The sequence below is a fragment of the Notothenia rossii genome, assembly GCF_949606895.1.
Source record: "Notothenia rossii genome assembly, chromosome: 4".
Classification (NCBI taxonomy): Eukaryota; Metazoa; Chordata; class Actinopteri; order Perciformes; family Nototheniidae; genus Notothenia; species Notothenia rossii.
In genome coordinates, this window is record NC_136902.1 from 39593706 (window position 1) to 39616041 (window position 22336).

Consider the following 22336-nt stretch of genomic DNA (forward strand, 5'->3'; position numbering starts at 1 on the left):
TGCATTCTGATCTTTATGCATCTGTAGTTGTGTGACATCTTTCGACACGGCTTGTATTATACAAGTCAAGCTTTTATAGCAAAATAAGAAGACTAAACACACCTGTGAATGTTAAGATAATAAAAACCGTAGGGCAAATAAATCTTAAATAAAAAACATGTCCGTCTTACCCTGATTAAAAACCTCGTGAGCAATAGCAACATATTTGACCCATATTTTATTCCAATCAAAGGTTTTTAATGAATTAAAAGGTTATATTTACACAATTTCGACTGATACAATCAATAATGTTATTCTCAATCAGCGACTTCTGTTGAAAATAAACAAAAGAGACAGTTCATAATTTTTTTTTTAAATAATAAGAGGCTAAAGGTTTATACTTCAAGAACTGCAGAATGTTGGCACAAAGTTCTGTTGTGTCTCCACGTGTTCCTGAGAGGGTTAACACGCATCAGTACACCAGTCTGTGTGCTAGCTGCAGTTCCTCACGTACACCAGTCTGTGTGCTAGCTGCAGTTCCAAAGGTACACCAGTCTGTGTGCTAGCTGCAGTTCCTCAGGTAAACCAGTCTGTGGGGCTGGAACTTCTCCCGACACAGGGGGCACTCCGCCTGTGGGAGGGAGAAACAACACTCAGTGTGTAGAGAGGGACAGTGTGCAGAGAGGGACAGTGTGCAGAGAGGGAAAGTGTGCAGAGAGGGACAGTGTGTAGAGAGGGACAGAAAACTGATGTTTGTTATCCGCAGATGATGTTAAATTGACTTCTTTCTGTGGATTGATATGACTGCACATAATGTAGTCCCTTAAACAGAGCTTCATTAGCAGCTGTCTGCTCGCAAACATAGCCGACCTGAAGCTGTTTAATGACGATGATACAACATGTGTACACAGTGGTAGTGGCAGTCTCTAGAACAGGCATGGGCAAACTAAGGCCCACGGACCACATACGGCCCGTTGGGCTTTTAAATCCGGCCCGCCGAATATTGGTACAACATTTTCCAAATTAGAGTAAAGACTGCATTCATTTTGCCTTTTTCCTGCAATACCCGGCATTTCAGTTGATCCCACTAGATGGCGCACTCGAGACACAATTTACCTTTGCTGGAGTCTGGCCCCACTCGGCAACCCGGCAAGATCAAAGAACCAAATATTTCACGCTTACATTGGAGGGGGCGAGATTAACCTGAGCAATAACAGTTCATGGCGAGTACGGCGAATACAAGTTGTAACAAGCAGTAGCGCTGAGCAAAGTGACTAGAAGGCGACCACACACTTATAAAAAAAACTTAAAGTCAGGCAACACTAACCAGGCTTAGTGTGATTCTGTTTATTTGATCTTACTTTAATAACCATCCGTTCACTGTTATTGACCATTATGAGAGGCAGACGTTTTCCTTTTGTTTTGTATTATTGCAACTATCGGATGGAATCAATACATGGGCTACATGTGGCCATCACAAGTAAAATCATAATGAAAACTACGCCGGTAAAATATGCGTGTAGAAAACGGCTTATGCCACAATATGATAGCAACAAGTAGCCAAGATAGTCAGATTAGCTAACATCACCTGTAGAATGCCAGAGAAACGCTCATAACAGCGTTGTGATGCCAAACAGCTTTCAGACTAAAACACATTCACTTATGGGGATGGGGGATATTTATCAGCTGCTTGTGTGAAAGTCAGACAATGAAAACTTTACAGCGGCCGCTGCCGCGAGTTAACGGGAGAATAAACTCCGGTAGACGAGCAGCACTGCAGCGGGCAGTAATGCAGCTGAACCACATTAATAAACAATGCACCACGGCACTCTGGAGAAAGCTACAAGGTTGGAGAAGTAGTTCTTTAATTTAATCTGGCTTCGTATAATTAAAAACTACCCGACGCAGTCCTCTATTGATGTTGTTGTGAGCGGTGTTGCGGAGAAAATCAGCCACGTAAAACGCTGTGTGGGTCATAAGAAGGCACGTAAACGGTTACGTCATGACGCAAACGATGATGCAATGATGCAATGATTCACCTCTGAACCTGCAACAATGAGTGGACCAAAGAAAAGAAAAGTCAACATTGAGTGCAAAGTGCATAATGAGGAGTGGACAGCTAAATATGTTTTCATCGATCTGCTACTGGCCCGGCCCGTCTGCCAAATTTAAAACTGATAGTGGCCCCCGAGCCAAAAGGTTTGCCCACCCCTGCTCTAGAATAAAGAGCAGAAAGTATCAGCACATTTGCCTGATAGTTAGAAATGAAAAGCTTTAATCAGTGGATGGTGTGACCCCCATCAGTACATCAGATGACCCTACCAGAGCCCCGGCAACCCTCCACCACTCCCACTTCCTGCGCAAGACACATCACAAGTTAGTTTTTTAACCTTCATATATTTGGTGTAGTTTTAATCAATGCCAAGTCAACCCGCCATTTCCCCCCCCCTATTTGTATTTTGTATAATAAACTGACATTTATTTCACTTAAGGTTTTATCTTTAATTATCTGAAGAAAAACAAAGGTAGAATGATTTAGGGTGCAATGAAGCTCTGAGTCATTTTGACTGTGCCACATGTCAGTAACCTAAAGCATTGTTATGAGAAGCATAACATGTTGTATTGTAAGATTTTGATATCACGATGGGCTAGATCATTGTTTCTTATTTGGCTGAACACAAACAGCATCTTGTGGAGAGCACATTAACCAGAAAACAGACATATTTCATTTGAAAGTTTGGCCACTTGCTAATTCAGAGGTAATGTGCTGCTGGTGATGTTTATCTTAGCGAGTGTTGGCTGAAGAATGACAGAAAATAAGAATGATGTTATGTTTTCAACATGGCTCTGTGCTCTGGTTTGAAGAAAGACAGATGTTCCTTTTAACTTCTAGAAAGCACTGTTAAATATGTTAGGGTTTTAATGGCTCTTCTGTTTGAGGCTTCCTGTCTTAATGTGTTTTTGGATTACATTTAGTTATTATTTTAAACTAAGAGAGGAAGTGCTTTTGATAGCCTCTGGCTTTCGGGGGCATTTATAGACCACTTAATGTCAATGATTAAAGGGGGAAGTTTGGAACTTTCTGCTGCTGCCCGGCAGTTTCAGTGTTACCCTGACCAGAGGGGGTGTGGCCACGCAGGGTGATAAAGTGTGGTGTCCTCATTTCACTTCATTAGCAGCCACAAAAGGAATCTCAACAATACATAAAATAGGAAGCTCTGCTTATCCAACCTAAACAAGACAGAGCTGCTCTTCCTCCAGGTAAGGACCCTTCCATCCATGACCTTTCATCAGCACCTCTGTAGAGTCAGACTGCAAAGGATTCTGGGTGTGACCCTGGACGACCAGCTTAACTTAACTTCTAACATCACTGCTACAACCCACTCTACAACATCAGGAGGATACATCTACTGACTGAGAAGGAGACCTACTGTATGTTTTGGTCCAGGCTCCATCTCACTGTCACATCTCTGGACTTCCTGCATCCCACCTCTGCAGCTAATTCAGAATGCAGGAGCCCGACCGGTTTGAAGCCTTCCCAGAATCCTCCCACACTACTCCCCTCCTCCGCTGCCTGAACCCACTTCAAGGCCCTGGTGCTGGTCTACCGTGCTGTGAGGGGATCCAGTCTTCCTTCATCCAGGACATGGTTAAACCAAACACTCCAGCACGTGCACTTCACTCTGCAACAGCCAATCGAGCCCCTCAGCTATAAAACACACCTGTCTACTATCTTGACTCCAAAATGGTAGAACGAGCTACCCATTGTTACCAGGGTAACAGAAAGTCTACAAATCCTCCGTCGCAAACTGAAAAGCCAGCTGTTTCGACTGCACCTTGGCCGAGAAACACAAATCTCACTTCAGTATGAAGCACTTAGCTTTTAGGCATGTTGAAAATGATCATCTTAATTGATTTTGGATCAACGTGTCAGCTAATTGAAGTGAGTCAAAAAAAGTTAGCGTTCAATGCATCGTCAAGAAAGCTTGAAATGTGATCCCTTTAAAAGTAATGTGCTTGTTTTGTGCTTCTCACACTTGTCAGTGCACTCTGATAACAAGATGAAACATGAAAACCTCTGCGTACCTTGTGATACATTTTTTTGGGGCAGAATATTTAAGAGAGAAAGCTCTTTAAATAACACTCTTGTCTTTCCATTCATGGCAGGAGGCTGCGCTCCATCAGGACCAAAACCTCTCTCCACCTGAACACTTTCTTCCCCTCTGCTACCGGCCTCATCAACCAGGCCCGGCCCCCCGCACCGACTACTGTCCAGCCCAGAATAACATTACACTAATGCACATCATGGGAACATCATACTGCGAGTACTGAATACTGAATCCTGCACAACCCTTTTAACAAGTTGCACATTTCTCCTCCACACTAACTCTTTTTAAACTTGCATCGCTTTCTATTTTGTATTTGTCCTATTTCATTTGACTGTACTCAGAGGTTCCTTACATATTTATATTTTGTGTAAATATGGTCCTTCATTTTCAAATAGTTACAATAGTCTTTGAAATAGCTTTTATAATAGTACTTTATTTTGCTCCTGTCTTTAAAAAAATAAACCATATTCTTCTATTTTTGTCTTTGTATGCATCATTTACAGCAAAGCAACTTTCTGGTGTGTGAACCTACTTGGTAATAAACTTCTATTCTGATTCTGATTTGAGACAATACAGAGTGAGATATGCTTGAGAGTATCGTGGGTGAGCTGCAGCTAACCTTGGTGTTGCACCACTCTGTAATGCACTCCCAGCAGAAGAGGTGTCCGCAGGGCGTGGAGGTGGAGTGTCTGCGCTCCTCCAGGCAGAGCATACAGCTGGCCCCCTGGGCCCCCCCCCCGCTGTGTGTGTGCTGAGGACTGCAGACAAAAAGTTCAGCATCAGACTTTTTACAATTTTCACTGCAGCACAACACTTCTAAATAAAGTTCAATTCTAAAAGAAATACTTCACCCCCCAGATATTTTTATAAATCAATAACTCATCCAATGAATTCTTGAAGAAAAAGTTAGTTTTTCTCCAATACCTCCACGGGCATGCCTTTTTTTCCCTTTATTTTGTTCACCATAAAAGTTTTGTGTTTTGTCTTTGCCTGGGTGAGACACTGATATACACATGGTGATTCTAAGGGAGTACAATCAGCATTCTCAATTGTGTTAATAGTTCACTTAAGACCTAAAGAAATTGTGTAACTAAATTCTTTCAACTAAATGTTACCATACTATCAATTAGTTGACATGGGAAGATATGTGGAATTATGACAAGAATATATCCATATGTGCCAAATCCAAAGCAATCCAGTTTAGAATAAAAGACGGGATACAAATATCCCCTAATCAGGCACTGTTTCAGCTCCTCACTGTCCCCTTTATGTCAACCATGTAGAACCAAAGTTTGACATGGTTGACTCATCACCTGTAAACTGCACAATACTCGTCTAAAATATTAGATCAAATGGGGGACATTTTTCACCGACATTTAGATATGGCATGTCTTTGATTTTAGGTTTGCTAAGTAGAAATCTAACGACTGCTACTAGTAAATTATGATATTACATGACATGTCATTACAACACATGTGTGTGTAAGTCTCAGGTGACTTACACACACTTTGGGCAATCCCCACAGGAGCAAAGTGGGGTGAAATGTCTTGCCCAGGGACACAACGACATGCTGACTGCAGCAGGGATTGAACCAGTGCTCAACTGATCCGAAGACCAGCACACCATCCACTGAGCCACAGCAGCACATTATATGATGTAATATATTACTACCCTATTATGCTCTTTGGGGCTTTCCCTTTCCTTTCACAATAGAGCCGGCCAGCTAACCAATCAGAGCAGACTGGGCTCTGGTTTCAGACAGAGGGTGAAAAGAGGTGCTGCAGCACAGGCAGTATGAGAGAAATAAAGAGCTTTTTGAACATTAAAGCATGGAGACTTGTCACAGTAGAGACACTACATACTGATATAAACCTGAACATCAGCAGGAGAGGACTCTTTAAAGTAGAGACACTACATACTGATATACACCTGAACATCAGCAGGAGAGGACTCTTTAAAGTAGAGACACTACATACTGATATACACCTGAACATCAGCAGGAGAGGACTCTTTAAAGTAGAGACACTACATACTGATATACACCTGAACATCAGCAGGAGAGGACTCTTTAAAGAAGAGACACTACATACTGATATACACCTGAACATCAGCAGGAGAGGACTCTTTAAAGTAGAGACACTACATACTGATATACACCTGAACATCAGCAGGAGAGGACTCTTTAAAGTAGAGACACTACATACTGATATACACCTGAACATCAGCAGGAGAGGACTCTTTAAAGTAGAGACACTACATACATACTAATATGAAGCTGAACAGAATATGTTCACTTTAAACGTCATATTTGAGTTAGTTCCCTTGAAAAATCTCAGATATGTATTGGTCATGTGTTGGTTGTGTCATTACAGAGTTTGTAGAAATTAAGGAAAGTCAATAAATATATTGTTTATAAGAAAAAAGAAACAATTGCCAGAACTGTGCTGCAGGAAATATGAACAACTATTGGCCAGGTTTGATTGATTTGAAGAAGAACTCTAACGACTTCAGTAAGCAACAACATATCTCACTGAAAGATGAGCCTTCAGATGAAGGATGAGTAGTTTGAATGCAGGTTTAGAGAGTGTGTGTTCTCTGGCAGTGTGTACCTGAGGTTCCTGTGGAGCTGCCACTCCTGCCGGGCTCTCTGCTTCTTCCTGTAGTTGTTGAGCTGCAGACTAACAGTGATGAGGAGCTGCAGCAGGGACAGAGCCCCCAGGAGCCTGTAGCTGCTCCTGATGGTGCTGTCATCGCCCTGGAGCCCCGACACACGCAGCTATACACACACAAACACATCCTTAGTGGTGACCTCATCATGCACTTAACTCAAAAGCCCAAACAATCAAAAAAACATTTACAATCCAGCCCCTTTTGACTGTTGATCGTAATTACTAATGAACACATAATGGCGGTAGCAAACATGACCTCTGATATTCGAAGTACTCAGATCTTTTACTCAAATATATACTCAAAGCATAGATTAAAAGAGCTTCTTATGTAGTATGACCAATTTCAGTATTATGTTTTATTATTGTATTACAATTATTGATGCAATAATGTGTCACTTCAATGTGAACCTGGTAAAGGTGGAGCTCATTCTAATAAAAATACTGTTGGGTAGATAATACATTATATAATAGAATGATATAACCTTAGTGGATTTACAATGTGTATTAATATCCTCAATATGCGATCTTGTAAGATAAATTAGTGGATTAGAAAGTACAATATTGGTATAAAGTAGGATAATTCAAAACATACTCAACTGAAGTACAAGTACCTCAAATGTTTACTTAGTACAGAGGCAGAAGAATAACTTGGATCTTTTACAAAATTAAAATGAATAATACTACAATGTAGAAATACTCACAAGAAAAAAAGACCTGCATTCATTACTTTACTTAAGTAAACTTACAAAAGTTTTAGAACTAAGCAGAACGCTCATTTTTGGAAACATTACTGGATTATAATTAGTGATATATTCATGTGTTCATTATTTAAATTTTGCAGTTAATAAGAATTGAGCTAAATTACTTTTAGTGACTTTTTAAAGGAGATCTTAATCCACATAAGTACATCATAATTCATTGGTTGATGTATATGTTGTCTAAGCAGTAACACATGTTGTCAGATAAATGTAGTGGTATTAAGTACAATTTTGATTCCAAAATGTAATATAGTAGAAGTATAAAGTATTGTATAATACCTAAAACGTTCAGTACATGTACTTAATTACATTCCAGCACTGGATGTTTGGTTGAGAGAGTGAGAGTATGAATGCAGCCTTCTCTTGTATCAGAATTTTACAAAATAAAAAAATATGTTTCTACTTGGTCTAATATGTGATATAAATGACATGTAAAGAAATCTACATGACGTACATATCTGATGGCAGCCGCCCTCTTGGACAGGTGGTAGAAGGATCCGCTGAGGTAGAACAGAGCCACATGGAGGTGCTGCAGCAGGGTGAGAGCCTGCCGGAGGACAGACACAGCCGGGAGGCAGGCCCTCCTCTGGGGCTCCGGCAGTAGCCCCACCACCCTCTGCACCCCCCTCCTCAGCCAGGCCTCCAGGCTCCACGACCGGGACGCGGCCTGCCGCTGCCTCGCCCCCCCGCCTTCCAGCTCGTTTTCCAGGTTCACCAGCACCTTCTCCAGTAGGTAAGGGAAGAAGGAGTGGAGGAGGACAAAGAGGCTCCGCCTGGCCCGGGAGGGGACCCGGTGTTTAGTGGGGGCCACCTGGACCATGTGGACATACTCCTCGCCCAGGGTCTGGTAACCTGGGGGAGAAGGACATGAGTTAATCACAAGAAGACTAACTATCAGAATCAGAAAACCTCTAATCGTCCCACAGAGGGGAAATGGCATTGTTACAGCAAAAGAGCCAAATACTGCAAACATATTCATTAAGAGGCATGCATAAAATAGAAGAAAACATTTAAAATTAAAATAATTTACAAAAATACATATCCAGGGGGACCACAACGAGTACCAGTAGCAGTATTTAAAATAAGTGAAGCATGTATAAAGCAGTGTGATAGCAGTTATTACAGATTAGTTACAATAACAGATTTGTTGAACATAGTAAAGTGAGATTTCTTAGTGACCTGACAATGTGGTTAAACCGTAGTATGCCAGGTCTGACAGCAGCTCGATCTCTCTCCTCCAGTCCAGCCATCGCTTGGATCCTACAGGAAGTGAACACACTTTAACCCCGAGACCATCCTGAAGTGCTGAAAGTAAAGCTACACAGATAGACATTAGGCTTGGGCGGTATGACGGTATACCAGGGTATTTCGAAATACCGTCGGTATGATTTTCAATACCGTGACGTCACAGACTGTGCGCCAAATCACAGATGCGTTTCATTCTATTACACTGACACGGAGTTTTGACAGGGACGACATTGGTTGTAATGCACAGCACGCGCCAGCAGAGGGCAGGGGAGGGCAGTCCGTCTTTCCCGCTCTCAGAGCTCAGCACAGAGCTGAGCTGAGCAAGATGGCGGCAGCATTTGCCGGCCCCGAACTCGGACAAATAGTAAAAAAGAAAAATGCCTCTGCGCCTGTTTGGGACTATTTTGGGTTTACTCGTCGCCAGTGACTTCATCCAGCACAACGAGAGACAGAGGCACTTCTTTGGGAATGTTTAAGACGGGGTGAGTGAGTGTTGACATCTTTTAATCCTATGCAACTGGTTGATGGTTTTGTAGTCGAGGTCGGACGGTTTTAAAAACGAAAGCATTTACGTGCTAAACATTCACGCGAGTAATCCAATGAATCAAATGGAAATAAGGTTTTTAACACATGCACGGAGTAATATTGCCAAACTAGTTAGTGAATATAGCAAACTTTATTCAATAAGTCAAGTATTTACTCCCGGAAAATGTTTATGTATGATGATATATTGTTAACTTAGCTCACTATGGAAACAACGTCGGACATCTACAAACGCGTCCTGTATCCGATCTCAAAATGTGCCATTTGCACAATGTGTCATGTATGCAGCCCTTGTTTTGCACTTGCGCGCACGTCGCGGCACTTTGCGAGCGTCTACCGACTCGGGCTGCATTTTACACCGAACATATAATATACCGTTCGAAACATTTATTTGCCGCCGAACGCCACCTCACTCAAGTCGACCCAAGTCATACCGTCAGTGGCGGCTGGTGGAAAATATTTTTGGTGGGGCTGTTGATATAGTGAGTAAAAAAAATGTTGGGGGGAGAAATTACCCCTTAAATTGGGACTGATACCGTCATATACCGTATACCACGGTATGATGTCAGCAAGGTATGACGGTATGAAAAAAATGATACCGCCCATGCCTAATAGACATTTAAACAAACACTTGCTTAATCAACACGTTTGATTCAACCAGTTGATATTTGTTATAAGCGTCAGACTAAGCAGAAAGTGTCAGGTCTCTCACACACTGATGTAGTATGTTCAAACAAACTGAACAGAACATGTTATATATTACTGTGCTTGACCTGTTAGACAGAGCGCATAATACATATCAGATTTTACTCTTCACCCTTAAATGAATAAGTTCAAGGTGGACCGCAGGAGCCCTGCCAGCCTCAACCAATGTGACACTTTCAACCTTACCTTATCCCGGAGCATTATAGAATATACGAGGGGCTGTGTACCACTTAGGATTGTATTAGTATGAACGAGACAGAAGTTTTCTCTACATGATAAAGTGAAGTAAACTAGCTAAAACTCTCGACTACATGTATTTGAAAAGATGAGTTAGTTGTTACTTTTGCAGGTTCATATTATGAATAGAACATTTAAATTGACTAATGACATTTGATGTACTATTATGAGTGGAGATACAGTGGGGCAAAAAAGTATTTAGTCAACCACCAATTGTGCAAGTTCTCCCACTTAAAAAGATGAGAGAGGCCTGTAATTTTCATCCTAGGTATACCTCAACTATGAAAGACAGAAGGAGAAAAAGAAAAATCCAGAAAATCACATTGTCTGATTTTTAAAGAATTTATTTGCAAATTATGGTGGAAAATAAGTATTTGGTCACCTACAAACAAACAAGATTTCTGGCTCTCACAGACCTGTAGCTTGTTCTTTAAGAGCCTCCTCTGTCCTCCACTTGTTAACTGTATTAATGGCACCTGTTTGAACTCGTTATCAGTATAAAAGACACCTGTCCACAACCTCAAACAGTCACACTTCAAACTCCACTATGGCCAAGACCAAAGAGCTGTCAAAGGACACCAGAAACAACATTGTAGACCTGCACCAGGCTGGGAAGACTGAATCTGCAATAGGTAAGCAGCTTGATGTGAAGAAATCAACTGTGGGAGCAATTATTAGAAAATGGAAGACATACAAGACCACTGATAATCTCCCTCGATCTGGGGCTCCACGCAAGATCTCACCCCGTGGGGTCAAAATGATCACAAGAACGGTGAGCAAAAATCCCAGAACCACACGGGGGGACCTAGTCAATGACCTGCAGAGAGCTGGGACCAAAGTAACAAAGGCTACCATCAGTAACACACTACGCCGCCAGGGACTCAAATCCTGCAGTGCCAGACGTGTCCCCTTGCTTAAGCCAGTACATGTCCAGGCCCGTCTGAAGTTTGCTAGAGAGCATTTAGATGATCCAGAAGAGGATTGGGAGAATGTCATATGGTCAGATGAAACCAAAATATAACTTTTTGGTAAAAACTCAACTAGACGTGTTTGGAGGATCCAAAGAACACCATACCTACTGTGAAACATGGGGGTGCTTTGGGGCTGTTTTTCTGCAAAGGGACCAGGACGACTGATCCGTGTAAAAGAAAGAATGAATGGGGCCATGTATCGTGAGATTTTGAGTGACAACCTGCTTCCATAAGCAAGGGCATTGAAGATGAAATTTGGCTGGGTCTTTCAGCATGACAATGATCCCAAACACACCGCCCGGGCAACGAAGGAGTGGCTTCATAAGAAGCATTTCAAGGTCCTGAAGTGGCCTAGCCAGTCTCCAGATCTCAACCCCATAGAAAATCTTTGGAGGGTGTTGAAAGTCTGCGTTGCCTAGCGACAGCCCCAAAACATCACTGCTCTAGAGCAGGGGCTCCCAAAGTGGGGGTCGCGCCCCGATGATTTCAGAATCCTCTTGATGTTACCCCTGAGGTGTTTAAAAAAAAAAAAAAAAAACATTTAAATATATTTTTAAATTATTATTATTTGTATTATTATTAATAATGATAACGTGTGCATAGACATTTTGTATTATGTAAGTCTGTTTAATAGGTAAGCGGGACAAATAAAGGAATTTTGATTCTGACAGATTTACGACAGTATCATTTGCAGCTCAAAGGTCACTTTACAGCACCACAGTAAATATCAGAGACGTAAAACACACATCAACTATACTAGTATATCTATTCTGAACAGCTCTTTAATACATTTTTCAAAATGAAACGTTGGTTAATACCAACTAGTGAGAAGGCAGACAGGCCAGAGCCAGCGGAGAAGGCAGCGGAGGAGAGCGGAGAGCCGCCATCACAAAGGCCGTCGACTTCTTGCGCGGGAAGAGGAGGAGGAGGAGGAGACGACAACCGTAAGGCAGTCAGACCAGCCTTCATCCAAGTGTCGCAAGTATCGAGAGGAATACATCCAGTACGGATTCACATCACTTGCCTCATTATCAATGAAGCACAACATCCCCAATGTGTAGTGTGCACTGAGGTTCTTGCACATGAGAGCTTAAAGCCCGTAAAAATGCTCAGACATTTAAACACGAAGCACCCCTGCCTTGCTACTAAACCAGCAGATTTTTTCCGCCGAAAGCAGAGAGAATTGCAAGGCCAAAAGAAAGTTGTAGCTAAACAAGCAACAATCCCTACCAAGGCTCAAAAGGCATCATATGAGGTGGCATATTTAATTGCACAGGCAAAAAAGCCACACACAATCGGGGAAACCTTAATTAAACCTGCTGCTATCGCTATGAGTAGGGCAATGCATGGGGATAAACAGGCATGGGAGCTGGAAGCAGTGCCGCTGTCTGACGGGACCATATCCCGGCGCATCACGGACATGGCCCAGGATATCAGGTGTCAGCTGATTGACAGATTGAAGAAAGGGAAATATGCTTTGCAGTTAGACGAATCCACAGATATGTCAAACTCTGCCCAACTGCTTGTTTTCGCCAGATACAGTTTTGATGGAAAACTTGATGAGGACATGCTGTTTTGCACCCCGCTGGAGCTAAAGTGCACAGGCGAGGACATTTTCACAAAACTTGACAACAAAATAAAAGAAGAGGGACTGTCTTGGTATGAGTGCATCGGTGTGTGTACAGATGGTGCTGGAGCAATGCTGGGGAAAAAGAGAGGACTAAAAGCAAGAGTCTTACAAGTGGCGCCCCACGTTATCTTTACGCACTGCAGTGGCGGCCGGTCCATAGGGGGCGCTAGGGGCACCGCCCCCCCTCTTCCCACATGTTTGATTGTCCAGTTTTCATCTTCCTCACCCTCTCAGACTTTGAGTTGCGCGCGCTGCTAAAGAGACGCGCTACCATGGAAACCAAACAATGGTGTACCTGTATTAAAGTCCGAGTGGAAACAGTCGTGAGTAAATCTGATTTTGTCAGAAATCGGGAGAAATGCGGGTTTCTCCGGCGAAAATCGGGAGGGTTGGCAAGTATCTCACACACACACACACACACACACACACACACACACACACACACACACACACACACACACACACACACACACACACACACACACACACACACACACACACACACACACACACACACACACACACACACACACACACACACACACACACACACACACACACACACACACACACACAGTTCGTATTTAGTCTCCTGATTTGAAATACCCTAGTATGGTTTTGTCACCATTTCCATAGCCCCACCAAAAATATTTTCCACCAGCCGCAACTGACGGACTGTATTATCCACAGAGAAGCTCTAGCGAGTAAAACGCTTGACCCAGAGCTTAAAAGTGTTCTTGAGACGGCGATAAAAATGGTCAACTACATAAAATCCCGTCCACTCAATACCAGGCTGTATCTCTGCAACGAACTGCGATCGGAGCATCAGGGCCTGCTGTTCCACACAGAAGTCAGGTGGCTTTCAAGGGGAAATGTTCTCAGCCGCCTGTATGAACTGCGGGACGAGGTGCGCTTATTTCTCACGGAGCATGGGTCCCAGCTCGCTGACCACCTGACCCTGAAGTGACTGGTTAACAAGGCTGGCATATTTGACTTGCATATTTGACAGACTGAAAGGACTTAACCTGTCATTGCAAGGTGAAAACACAAGCATCATGTCCTTGAATTATAAAATCTGCGCATTCAAGAGGAAAGTGGATCGCTGGACTGCGCGAGTTGAAATGGGCAGGATTGACATGTTTCCTGAGCTGGAGGAATTCAGAGGGAAATGATCTTAGTGTTAACTCTGTGAAGAAGTCTATCACTACCCACCTGCAAGCCCTCCTGGAACACTTTAAGTATTTCCCAGAGGAAGCAGCTCCGGAAAAATATGACTGGATAAGATAGCCATTTACCGCAAGTCATCTGTCATCCGACATGGAGGACGCACTGACTGAACTGTCAAGTGACCGCACATTAAAGACAGCTTTTAATGCGAAGACGCTTGCTGAGTTCTGGATTTCAGTTGAGAGGGAATACCCACAGCTTTCCAAGGCCGCAATGGACGTTCTGACGCCGTTTGGCTCCACATACTTTCTCGGCACTGACATACATAAAAAACAAATACAGATCTCGTCTAAACGTGGAGGATGATCTCCAAGTGGCCGTCTCCAAAATTAAGCCCAGGATGGATTTGCTGTGTGCCATGCATATTGCCCACCCGTCTCATTAGGTGAGATTAACGCTGAAAAATAGCGTATTCCCCAATGTAAATATGCACCGCAACAATATTCATATGTTTATTAGTTATTATTACCTTTTATGTCGTTAAAGTTTGCACAGCAACAATGTTCATATGTTTATTACCTTTATGTATTTTTACAGTTTGCACCGCAACAATGTTCATATGTTTACAACAGTTTATGTCTTTTAAAGTTTGCACCGCAACAATGTTCACTCCTAATTCACATGGAGATTACTTTGACTTACGAGTTCTGCTGTTATCTTATATTAAATTGCTCAGGCTGTTCTGTTATTGTGTGTTGTCGTTATGCGCGTGTTTGGATACGCCTATTAGTGCGTGCGTCCTGTGCACTCGTTTTTTTTCTTCTTCCAGTCACCACGTGATAGTGGGGGGTCGCCAGTCTCTGGCACTGTTATTTTGGGGGACGAGGGCTAAAAAGTTTGGGAACCCTTGCTCTAGAGGAGATCTGCATGGAGGAATGGGCCAAAAATACCAGCAACAGTGTGTGAAAAACTTGTGAAGACTTACAGAAAACGTTTGACCTCTGTCATTGCCAACAAAGGGTATATAACAAAGTATTGAGATGAACTTTTGTTATTGACCAAATACTTATTTTCCACCATAAGTTGCAAATAAATTCTTTAAAAAGGGTAAATGTGATTTTCTTTTTCTCATTTTGCCTCTCATAGTTGAGGTATACCTAGGATGAAAATTACAGGCCTCTGTCATCTTTTTAAGTGGGAGAACTTGCACAATTGGTGGCTGACTAAATACTTTTTTGCCACACTGTATCTGGCAGTATAAAAAGTTATCTCATTCTTTACAAATTGCTAAATTAACACATAAATGCTTCACTTATTATGATCTACTGATGTAATATATTATTCCAAAAATAAGGCACTTTGGATGATAAATATACGTTCTGATTCAGTACTTAAGAATATTTTACTTGCTTATAATTGTGCAATTTTATTTAAGTAACATTGTTAATGAAAGTCTTTTACTTGTAACATATTTCTAAAGTGTGGTTTTACTACTTTTACTTCTTCCAACTCTACCTTTTGCATGAAACTCGGTGCATGATATAATCAGATTCAGACTCTTAATCGACCCAGAACAAGAAGCTTTTATAACAATATATATATGTTGGCCCATTATTTCAACAAACACAAGGTTGACAGCAGGAGCCTGAACACATTTGAAACTGTTCACCTAGTGAAGAGAAGCCTTTATTAAACCCTCTCACCAGCCAGAGTCTGGAAGGCTTCGTTGGCGGTGTTCCTCAGGGAGCTCTGGTAGTACTCGTCCTTCTGACTGGAGCGGATCAGGTGGGACTGGTTAGCCGGAGCGAGCGGCATGGTGAGCTCACAGCCGACCAGAGAGCTAATATCGTTGTGACAGCAGGCGGACCGTCCGGTGAAACACAAGCCTGGTCCCCATGTTGTGCATTGTCGGAATATGCATTAATATTTCATAAAAGTGTCACAATTTCATGGAGCTAAAGTCAGTACCGTTGAAAGAGGAAATAAAACGGAAGTTGAGATACAGAACACAGTCCGATAACCCGAGCCATCACTCACAGCGCCACTCTCTGGCCGGGGGAGGAACTACACGCGCACTCACAGCTATGAGGTGAGTTTGGCTGACAAGACAACAGGTTTGGGGGGTAACGGATTACATGTAACGGGATTACATAATCAGGATACAAAAAAAGTTACTTTATTTCCTTACAGTTACATAAAAAAATATTATTTAGATTACTGTTACATTATTTAACATTGGGGATTACTGGCACGATTACAGTGTTGGTAAAAACTAAAAAGAGTGTTAGTTGTAAAAAAAGGATCAGATGTTGTCTCTTCTCTGTGAGCTGTACTGTTCTGTAGGCTAATACTTTAAGTGTGAATCTATACGCCTACTGCCGAATCTGCTTTATGGTTTTCTCTTTCTTTGATTCATTTGTTCTGTTTTAATTCAGCAGGTGAACCTATATGTTCGTAAAATAGTGCGTGAGCTTAACTGTGTGTATTAAACTAAAACGGAGCATTTTCTGTCAGCTCAGATTTTCTTTCTGCTTTTTTAAACTGTATTTTTGTGCTCATGTGTTTCAGTGTTGGTGGGTAGGCTACTGCCTGAATATGCTTCATGACAGTCAGCTTTTCAATAAGATCCTTTTCTATACAAATCTTCTTATACGTTTCTTCTTTTCTCACGTCACATTGTTCTGTTGTCTTACATTAGAAACTTAAGTCAAAAAATGTATTGTTATTGTTTTTCTCTTCTATTTATTTAATCGCATCTTATATTGAGGTACTCCAATGGCCTCGAAAACTGCAGAAAGATGATGAAACCATTGTAATAGAGCTATAAAGCTTGACTGCACCTCTTAAATGTGCATGTTGCAATTGTTGCTTCGCACACAGAGTTTACAGAGCAGCTGCAATGACCCACTGTGCAGGTTGCAACAAGCTCTGCTTCCTGTGAACGTGCACGGGTTAAGTTCATTCATCCAGTGGTTTAGAGCAGGTCTGCTGCTATCTGCCCTCTAAGCTGCATAACCAGTTCCTTTGTCTCCTCACTGCTGCTCCCTGAGCCAGCCAGGTGTACTATAACCACTACGGAGGACATCCCATTATGATCCCACTGCTATCCTTTTACAGTGACTTTTATCTGCACTGTATCAGCAGTGTGTCCCAGCATTGTGCACACCAGGAAGCTGAACTTTGCTCTCAGTGAGGGGAGGGGCTGGCCTTTTTCTTTTCCTCCTCCCTTTTAAGTTGGGAACTGCTTGTTTCAGACAGAAGTAAGGGGTGGGAAGCATTTTGCTGCCTGGACTAAACCACTAACCAGCACACAGGGAGAGCCTGGCATCGGGACAGGTAAGACTGCATGCACTGTGTCACGTTCAACATCAAAATATAGAATGTTATGGTTAAGCTGGTTTATAGGCATCAGTGTTAGAGGAGTTAGAAGGCTGGTAATGCTTTAGTGATCACATGTTGTGTTTTTGTTGCTATAAAGTCCCCTTAATGGATTCTGATTAGAGATCTCTTCCTTGATACTACTATTGTTAATGGATTCATCTCAGTTAACCATTAGAGCAGAGCAGGTGTGATCTAAAAGGCCAAAATAAGTTAGTGAGGATCATGAAAAAGATAAACATCACCATGGTGTGGAGTTATCACCAAAGTATATGACATCACATGTACACACACCGGCTGTGCTGCTGTATCACAGTATATAGTCTTGTTAGGAACAGTGTTGGAAAAGTAAGATATTTTAGTTAGCAGGGAGATGAAAACAGGAACAATCAAATGTATAATCTCCATTTGAAATAGTTTGAAGTGGTATGCAGTGGTTTTGGGAGAATAGTATTGGAATTTGAGTGTTGAAACTATGGACATCCCGACATTGTGAGATATTTGAACAGAACAGAATACATATAATCTGAATGTATACAAATGTTGTTTTTAAAGGAGATATTAGTTGCTAAGTTATTGTATTCAGATGTGTAATGTCACATGTAACATGTCTATAAATCAATTAGTCTTTAATATGTAAAATTGTCTCATTTGATCACATGATTTTGAAAGCAAGACTTTGTTGTATGACATTTTTTGTCAGATTCACATGTTTTTATAATATTGTATGAGCGATTCATATCAATGTATCACAAGTGACACAGAGTCTCTTTGCGATATTACTAAATATGGGTATTTCGTGTGAAATTGGTATTTTCTCATTTACGAAATCTAAACAAATAACCTGGGAATATGTCAGTCAGCATATCTGAATTTAGAATTTTTAAATAAAGGCCTATTCACACTTGTATCAGTAGTTGACAGCAGTTCAAATCTACATTTTTATAAGAGGCCGAGACCAGTATCATTTTCTGTTGCTTATATTATAGTACTCATAGGTTAACCTGTGCTAGTGAAGTATATTGAACATAGCAATACACAGGAGCTGTTGTAGAGTGTGTAGGTGTCAGGATGTTTGTAAAGAGACATCCTTAGATGACCCCCCCCCCCCCCCACACACACACACACACACACACACACACACACACACACACACACACACACACACACACACACACACACACACACACACTTATATCATGTATACATCACTTCAGGGGACATTACATTGACTTATATGCATTTCCTGTAGACTTATCCTAACCATAACCATAACTAACACATGCCTAACCCTTAACCTTACCCTAACCAAGACAAAGTCTTCACCCTAAAATGAATGATTCCCCTCATGGGGACCTCCATTATGTCCCCATAAGGGAGGCGAGTCCCCACACGTGGCTGTGTAAACATATTTAGGTCCCCACAAGGATCGTAATGCTAGGCCACACACACACACACACACACACACACACACACACACACACACACACACACACACACACGAAGAGGAAAGAAGCAGATAAACGGAGGCGACACCTAGCCATAATTACCTCAGGCAACATTTGTTTCGGCTGTAGAATCAGACACATGTCGAGAATGTGATTCACAGTGAACTACACACAGCTGTTTCCTCTGGCAGACACAGGCGTGTGGTATCCTGCGTGTTGGCTGGCTCAGATGCGTTCAGGGTTTGTGGACCTGCGGGGACACTGCAGGTGCAGGAGGATCCTAACCGTGACATATAACAACACAACAGCATATCATTACTTTGTTACAAGTAAAGGTCTTGCATTCAAAATATTACTTTAGTAAAAAAAGTATGAAAATAAAAATAATATATAATTAAAGTACCAAAACTAAAAGCACTCATTTTGCAGAATGGCTATTTTCTGATTATTTTTTATATTGCTGGATTCTAATAAAAGATCAATTCATGTAAACACAATTTAAATGTAGCAGCTGTTAAAGGTGGGGATACCTTTAATGACATTTTAAACTGCCAGGTATCTTAATCCATAATAATAAGCCGTCATAATTAATATCCTTTAATTTTTTGTATTTATAATATTAACCTGCAAAGTAGTTAGTATATTACAATATTTGTTGAATCAAAATTGTAATAGCAGTAACATAAAATGGCAATTCTCAAGTAATTATAGCCACTCTTTCTTTTAATGATGATACAAAAAGCGTATTATTCATAGCTTTCCAAAAGAACGAGACAGTTTAGTTCTCTTCAAGCGGTGAGTGATGGCTACACCACCTTCTAATATGAAATGCAATGATGTGTTTTAAAACTGTTCCCTGCAATTAAGCAAAGAGAAGTGTGAAACCTGGAAAGTGTGCAAAGTTATTTATATAATCCATCACAAATTGTTCTGTTTCGGAAAACATCAGAAAGTCACTTCTTTACATAATAACTGACAAAGGGGCCCTGCGAGATATGTGAGTTACAGCTTGACTCTGCAGAGAGGAGGTCAGGGTGATGGATGGGATGATGCAGCATGTGACTGCTGCTGTTCTTTTGACAATCACCACGATTGATTCCAAACCTCAACTAGCGAGTAGCTATCTAAACCCTGATCAGGTCCTTTACAGTATATAAGTTAGTTGCAACATGAACCAATTTTTTCTTTTATAACTACTTGTAACAGATAAAATCATTTTTTCCTTTGGATTTGGTTGGACAAAATGTGTAGATAATTTGAAGCACAGTACGTGTAGTAGAGTATGAATGCAGGCACATTTATTATTCTTAACAAATGTTAGAACATGGCATGGTTGTAATCTATCTAGTATAATATCAAGATATCCTCACCTTGCATTCTGTCAGAGGGACTTGAGAGGAACCACATTCTACCACACACATATTCAGCTTTTTATGAGGTCATCAGGTAAAACAAACTGGGCTTTGTTGGTGGTGACAGGACTCTGCACACTGACTCTAAGTGCTGAATGCTGCATTTAAAAAACTGTTCTGAATCATATACCTTTCAGAATGTACATGTCAAAGTCAATTTACACTTCATAGGGTGAACAGTCTGTAACAACATTTAAATTGGAGACCACAACTTTTAAAACCTGCTTTACAAATAGGAGGCGTGGAGTTTGAAAATATTTGAACCCTTACCAGGCAGTGAGGATCTAACACTTCTGAGGTGCACTGTGGGAAGTTTAGGGTCCAGCTCAACCCATTATTGAGTCACGATAAAACTTGTTAAAGATGTTGCTGCTTCTTTTTTAATCTGTCTCTGGCAAGTTCCACAACGTTATGGAAGTGTAACTCTGACTCCCTGCAGGGACTCATTAACATATTTTATGTTCTGGAGCAACTTTTAATAGGAGAGGACTTTCTTCCCTGCACTGCCTTTGTCACTGAGCTCCAAGCCCTCAGGTGAATCTTCACAAATAGCTCCCAAGTAGTTGAAATATATAGCTGCCTGCTATAGTTTGAATCAGGTTAGTTTAACAGGAGGAAATAGTGCAGATCTCTGGCACTATTTTCAGTGGTGGATTAATCTAGTTTGTGTTCTAGTGAGTATTGTTTCACCGTAGCACTGGTGCGCAGGGCCGCCCCTGGCCAACTTGTGGCCCCATGCAAAGTTATATGATGAGGCGCTGTTTCTCCTGTAACCAGTGGTTTAGTCTACTTTTTTGTAGTGGGTATACTGTAATAATTGTATTCATCCTGTCTCGAAGCAACACCTCATGAACACCATCACACTTACAAATGCATAGACTAGTCTTGAGACTGGTTATGTGTTATCAACATGTCAATGTATTATAAGCATTTTTATGTGACTTTTAACTGCCAGAGACATTAACAATAAAAAAATAAAAGAATGAACAATGATGGAAAAAGCCCACTTATCTTCTAGGGTTGAACAATTAATCGACATTTTTATCAAAATCTCAATATGGCCTACTCCAAACACTGTCTCTGACACAGCTCTCATCAAATTTCCAACTAAATCCTGTCCACCCTTCTCCGTGAGCTCCTGGGCTATTTTGTGTGCTCTGGACGTCTCATGTCGTCTAATCTTGTTTCTCAAAGAGGCCAGAGATGTTGATCTGCTTGAATCTGAGGACTGGATCTTAAAGTGCACCCACTCCTCAGACATAGACACTCGTTGTTCTGTGAGGACACCTGTTGATTTTGTAGCGCTGCAAAGAGCACAACCTGGAAATAAACAAAACCATGACTAATTAGCATAATACAAGTTTTTACCAATAATATCTGCAGAAAAGAGCCAAGATTTACTCAAAAGTATTTAATAAACTGATTACAATATTTACATCATGGCTAACAAATGCATGAAAAGCAGATAAAAGGAGAAAAATGTTCCACTTTTTCAATAGCTAATTATTTGACAACTACTGATAACTAACATATAGTAATATAATGGTGCAAATGTTTTAAATGCACTTTTAACATGACCATGAATTAACTCTCATTTGCATAGTCATTGACTTTATGAATTTCTGTTGTTTAGATCAGCTTTCCTTTGCATGTGTGCTGACATTTACCTAACTTTCTGTCCCTCCACTCTAACCAAGGATGCCTGTTCTTACATTCCAGCTACTGTTACGTTAATGATAACCATGCTAATTCCACTTACCGGGTAAATTTGCGGTAGCGCCGGGCTCGTTCTCTGTCACCTTTAGGACAGCCGCCTGACCTGGCTCTTCTTCTGTAGTGGTAATAGGGGAAAACTTCGGAAAACATTAAAATATTTTCGTCTGTTTTCGTTTCATGTTTGCTTCCTGTTTAGCGCTCCGCGAACTTGAATGATGGAAGGATCAAATTCTGATAACGTTAGAGAAACGTGGGGTTTGTCAGAGCCGAACAAAGTGTGTTGCTGTTGCTTAGCAACAGGCCAAAGGCGACGGAAGCCCCAGACGTCCAAAAGTATTAACACAGAAGGGGGCGAAAGCGTGAAAG

General features: G+C 41.4%; 2 protein-coding genes across 2 annotated transcripts in view; one reads left to right on the plus strand and one right to left on the minus strand.

Annotated features, from left to right (window-relative positions):
• On the minus strand, positions 1-16002 carry pex10 (peroxisomal biogenesis factor 10). The gene is made up of 6 exons (XM_079674144.1): positions 15720-16002; positions 8695-8775; positions 7970-8367; positions 6698-6864; positions 4708-4846; positions 1-610 (listed from the first exon to the last, which is right to left on the minus strand). Exons 1-6 carry the CDS (start codon positions 15829-15831, stop codon positions 542-544), a joined length of 966 nt encoding a protein of 321 aa, XP_079530270.1. The 5' UTR covers positions 15832-16002; the 3' UTR covers positions 1-541.
• Positions 16003-17243: 1241 nt separating this feature from the next.
• LOC307035128 (1-phosphatidylinositol 4,5-bisphosphate phosphodiesterase eta-2-like) overlaps positions 17244-22336 on the plus strand; it is a 414967-nt gene continuing 409874 nt past the window's right edge. The window contains exon 1 of the mRNA XM_079674157.1: positions 17244-17352. The gene's annotated coding sequence lies outside the window, so the exon portion shown is untranslated. The remainder of the gene's footprint in view (positions 17353-22336) is intronic.

Bases quoted from the DNA above. Each gene is read 5' to 3' on its own strand.
- pex10 (XM_079674144.1), bottom strand. From the start codon at position 15,831: ATGCCGCTCGCTCCGGCTAACCAGTCCCACCTGATCCGCTCCAGTCAG. The intron at 8,776-15,719 runs GTGAGAGGGTTT...CACTTCCTGTAG, and splicing joins AGCCTTCCAGACTCTGGCTG to GATCCAAGCGATGGCTGGAC. The intron at 611-4,707 runs GTTAGCTGCAGC...TCCCTCCCACAG, and splicing joins CAGAGTGGTGCAACACCAAG to GCGGAGTGCCCCCTGTGTCG.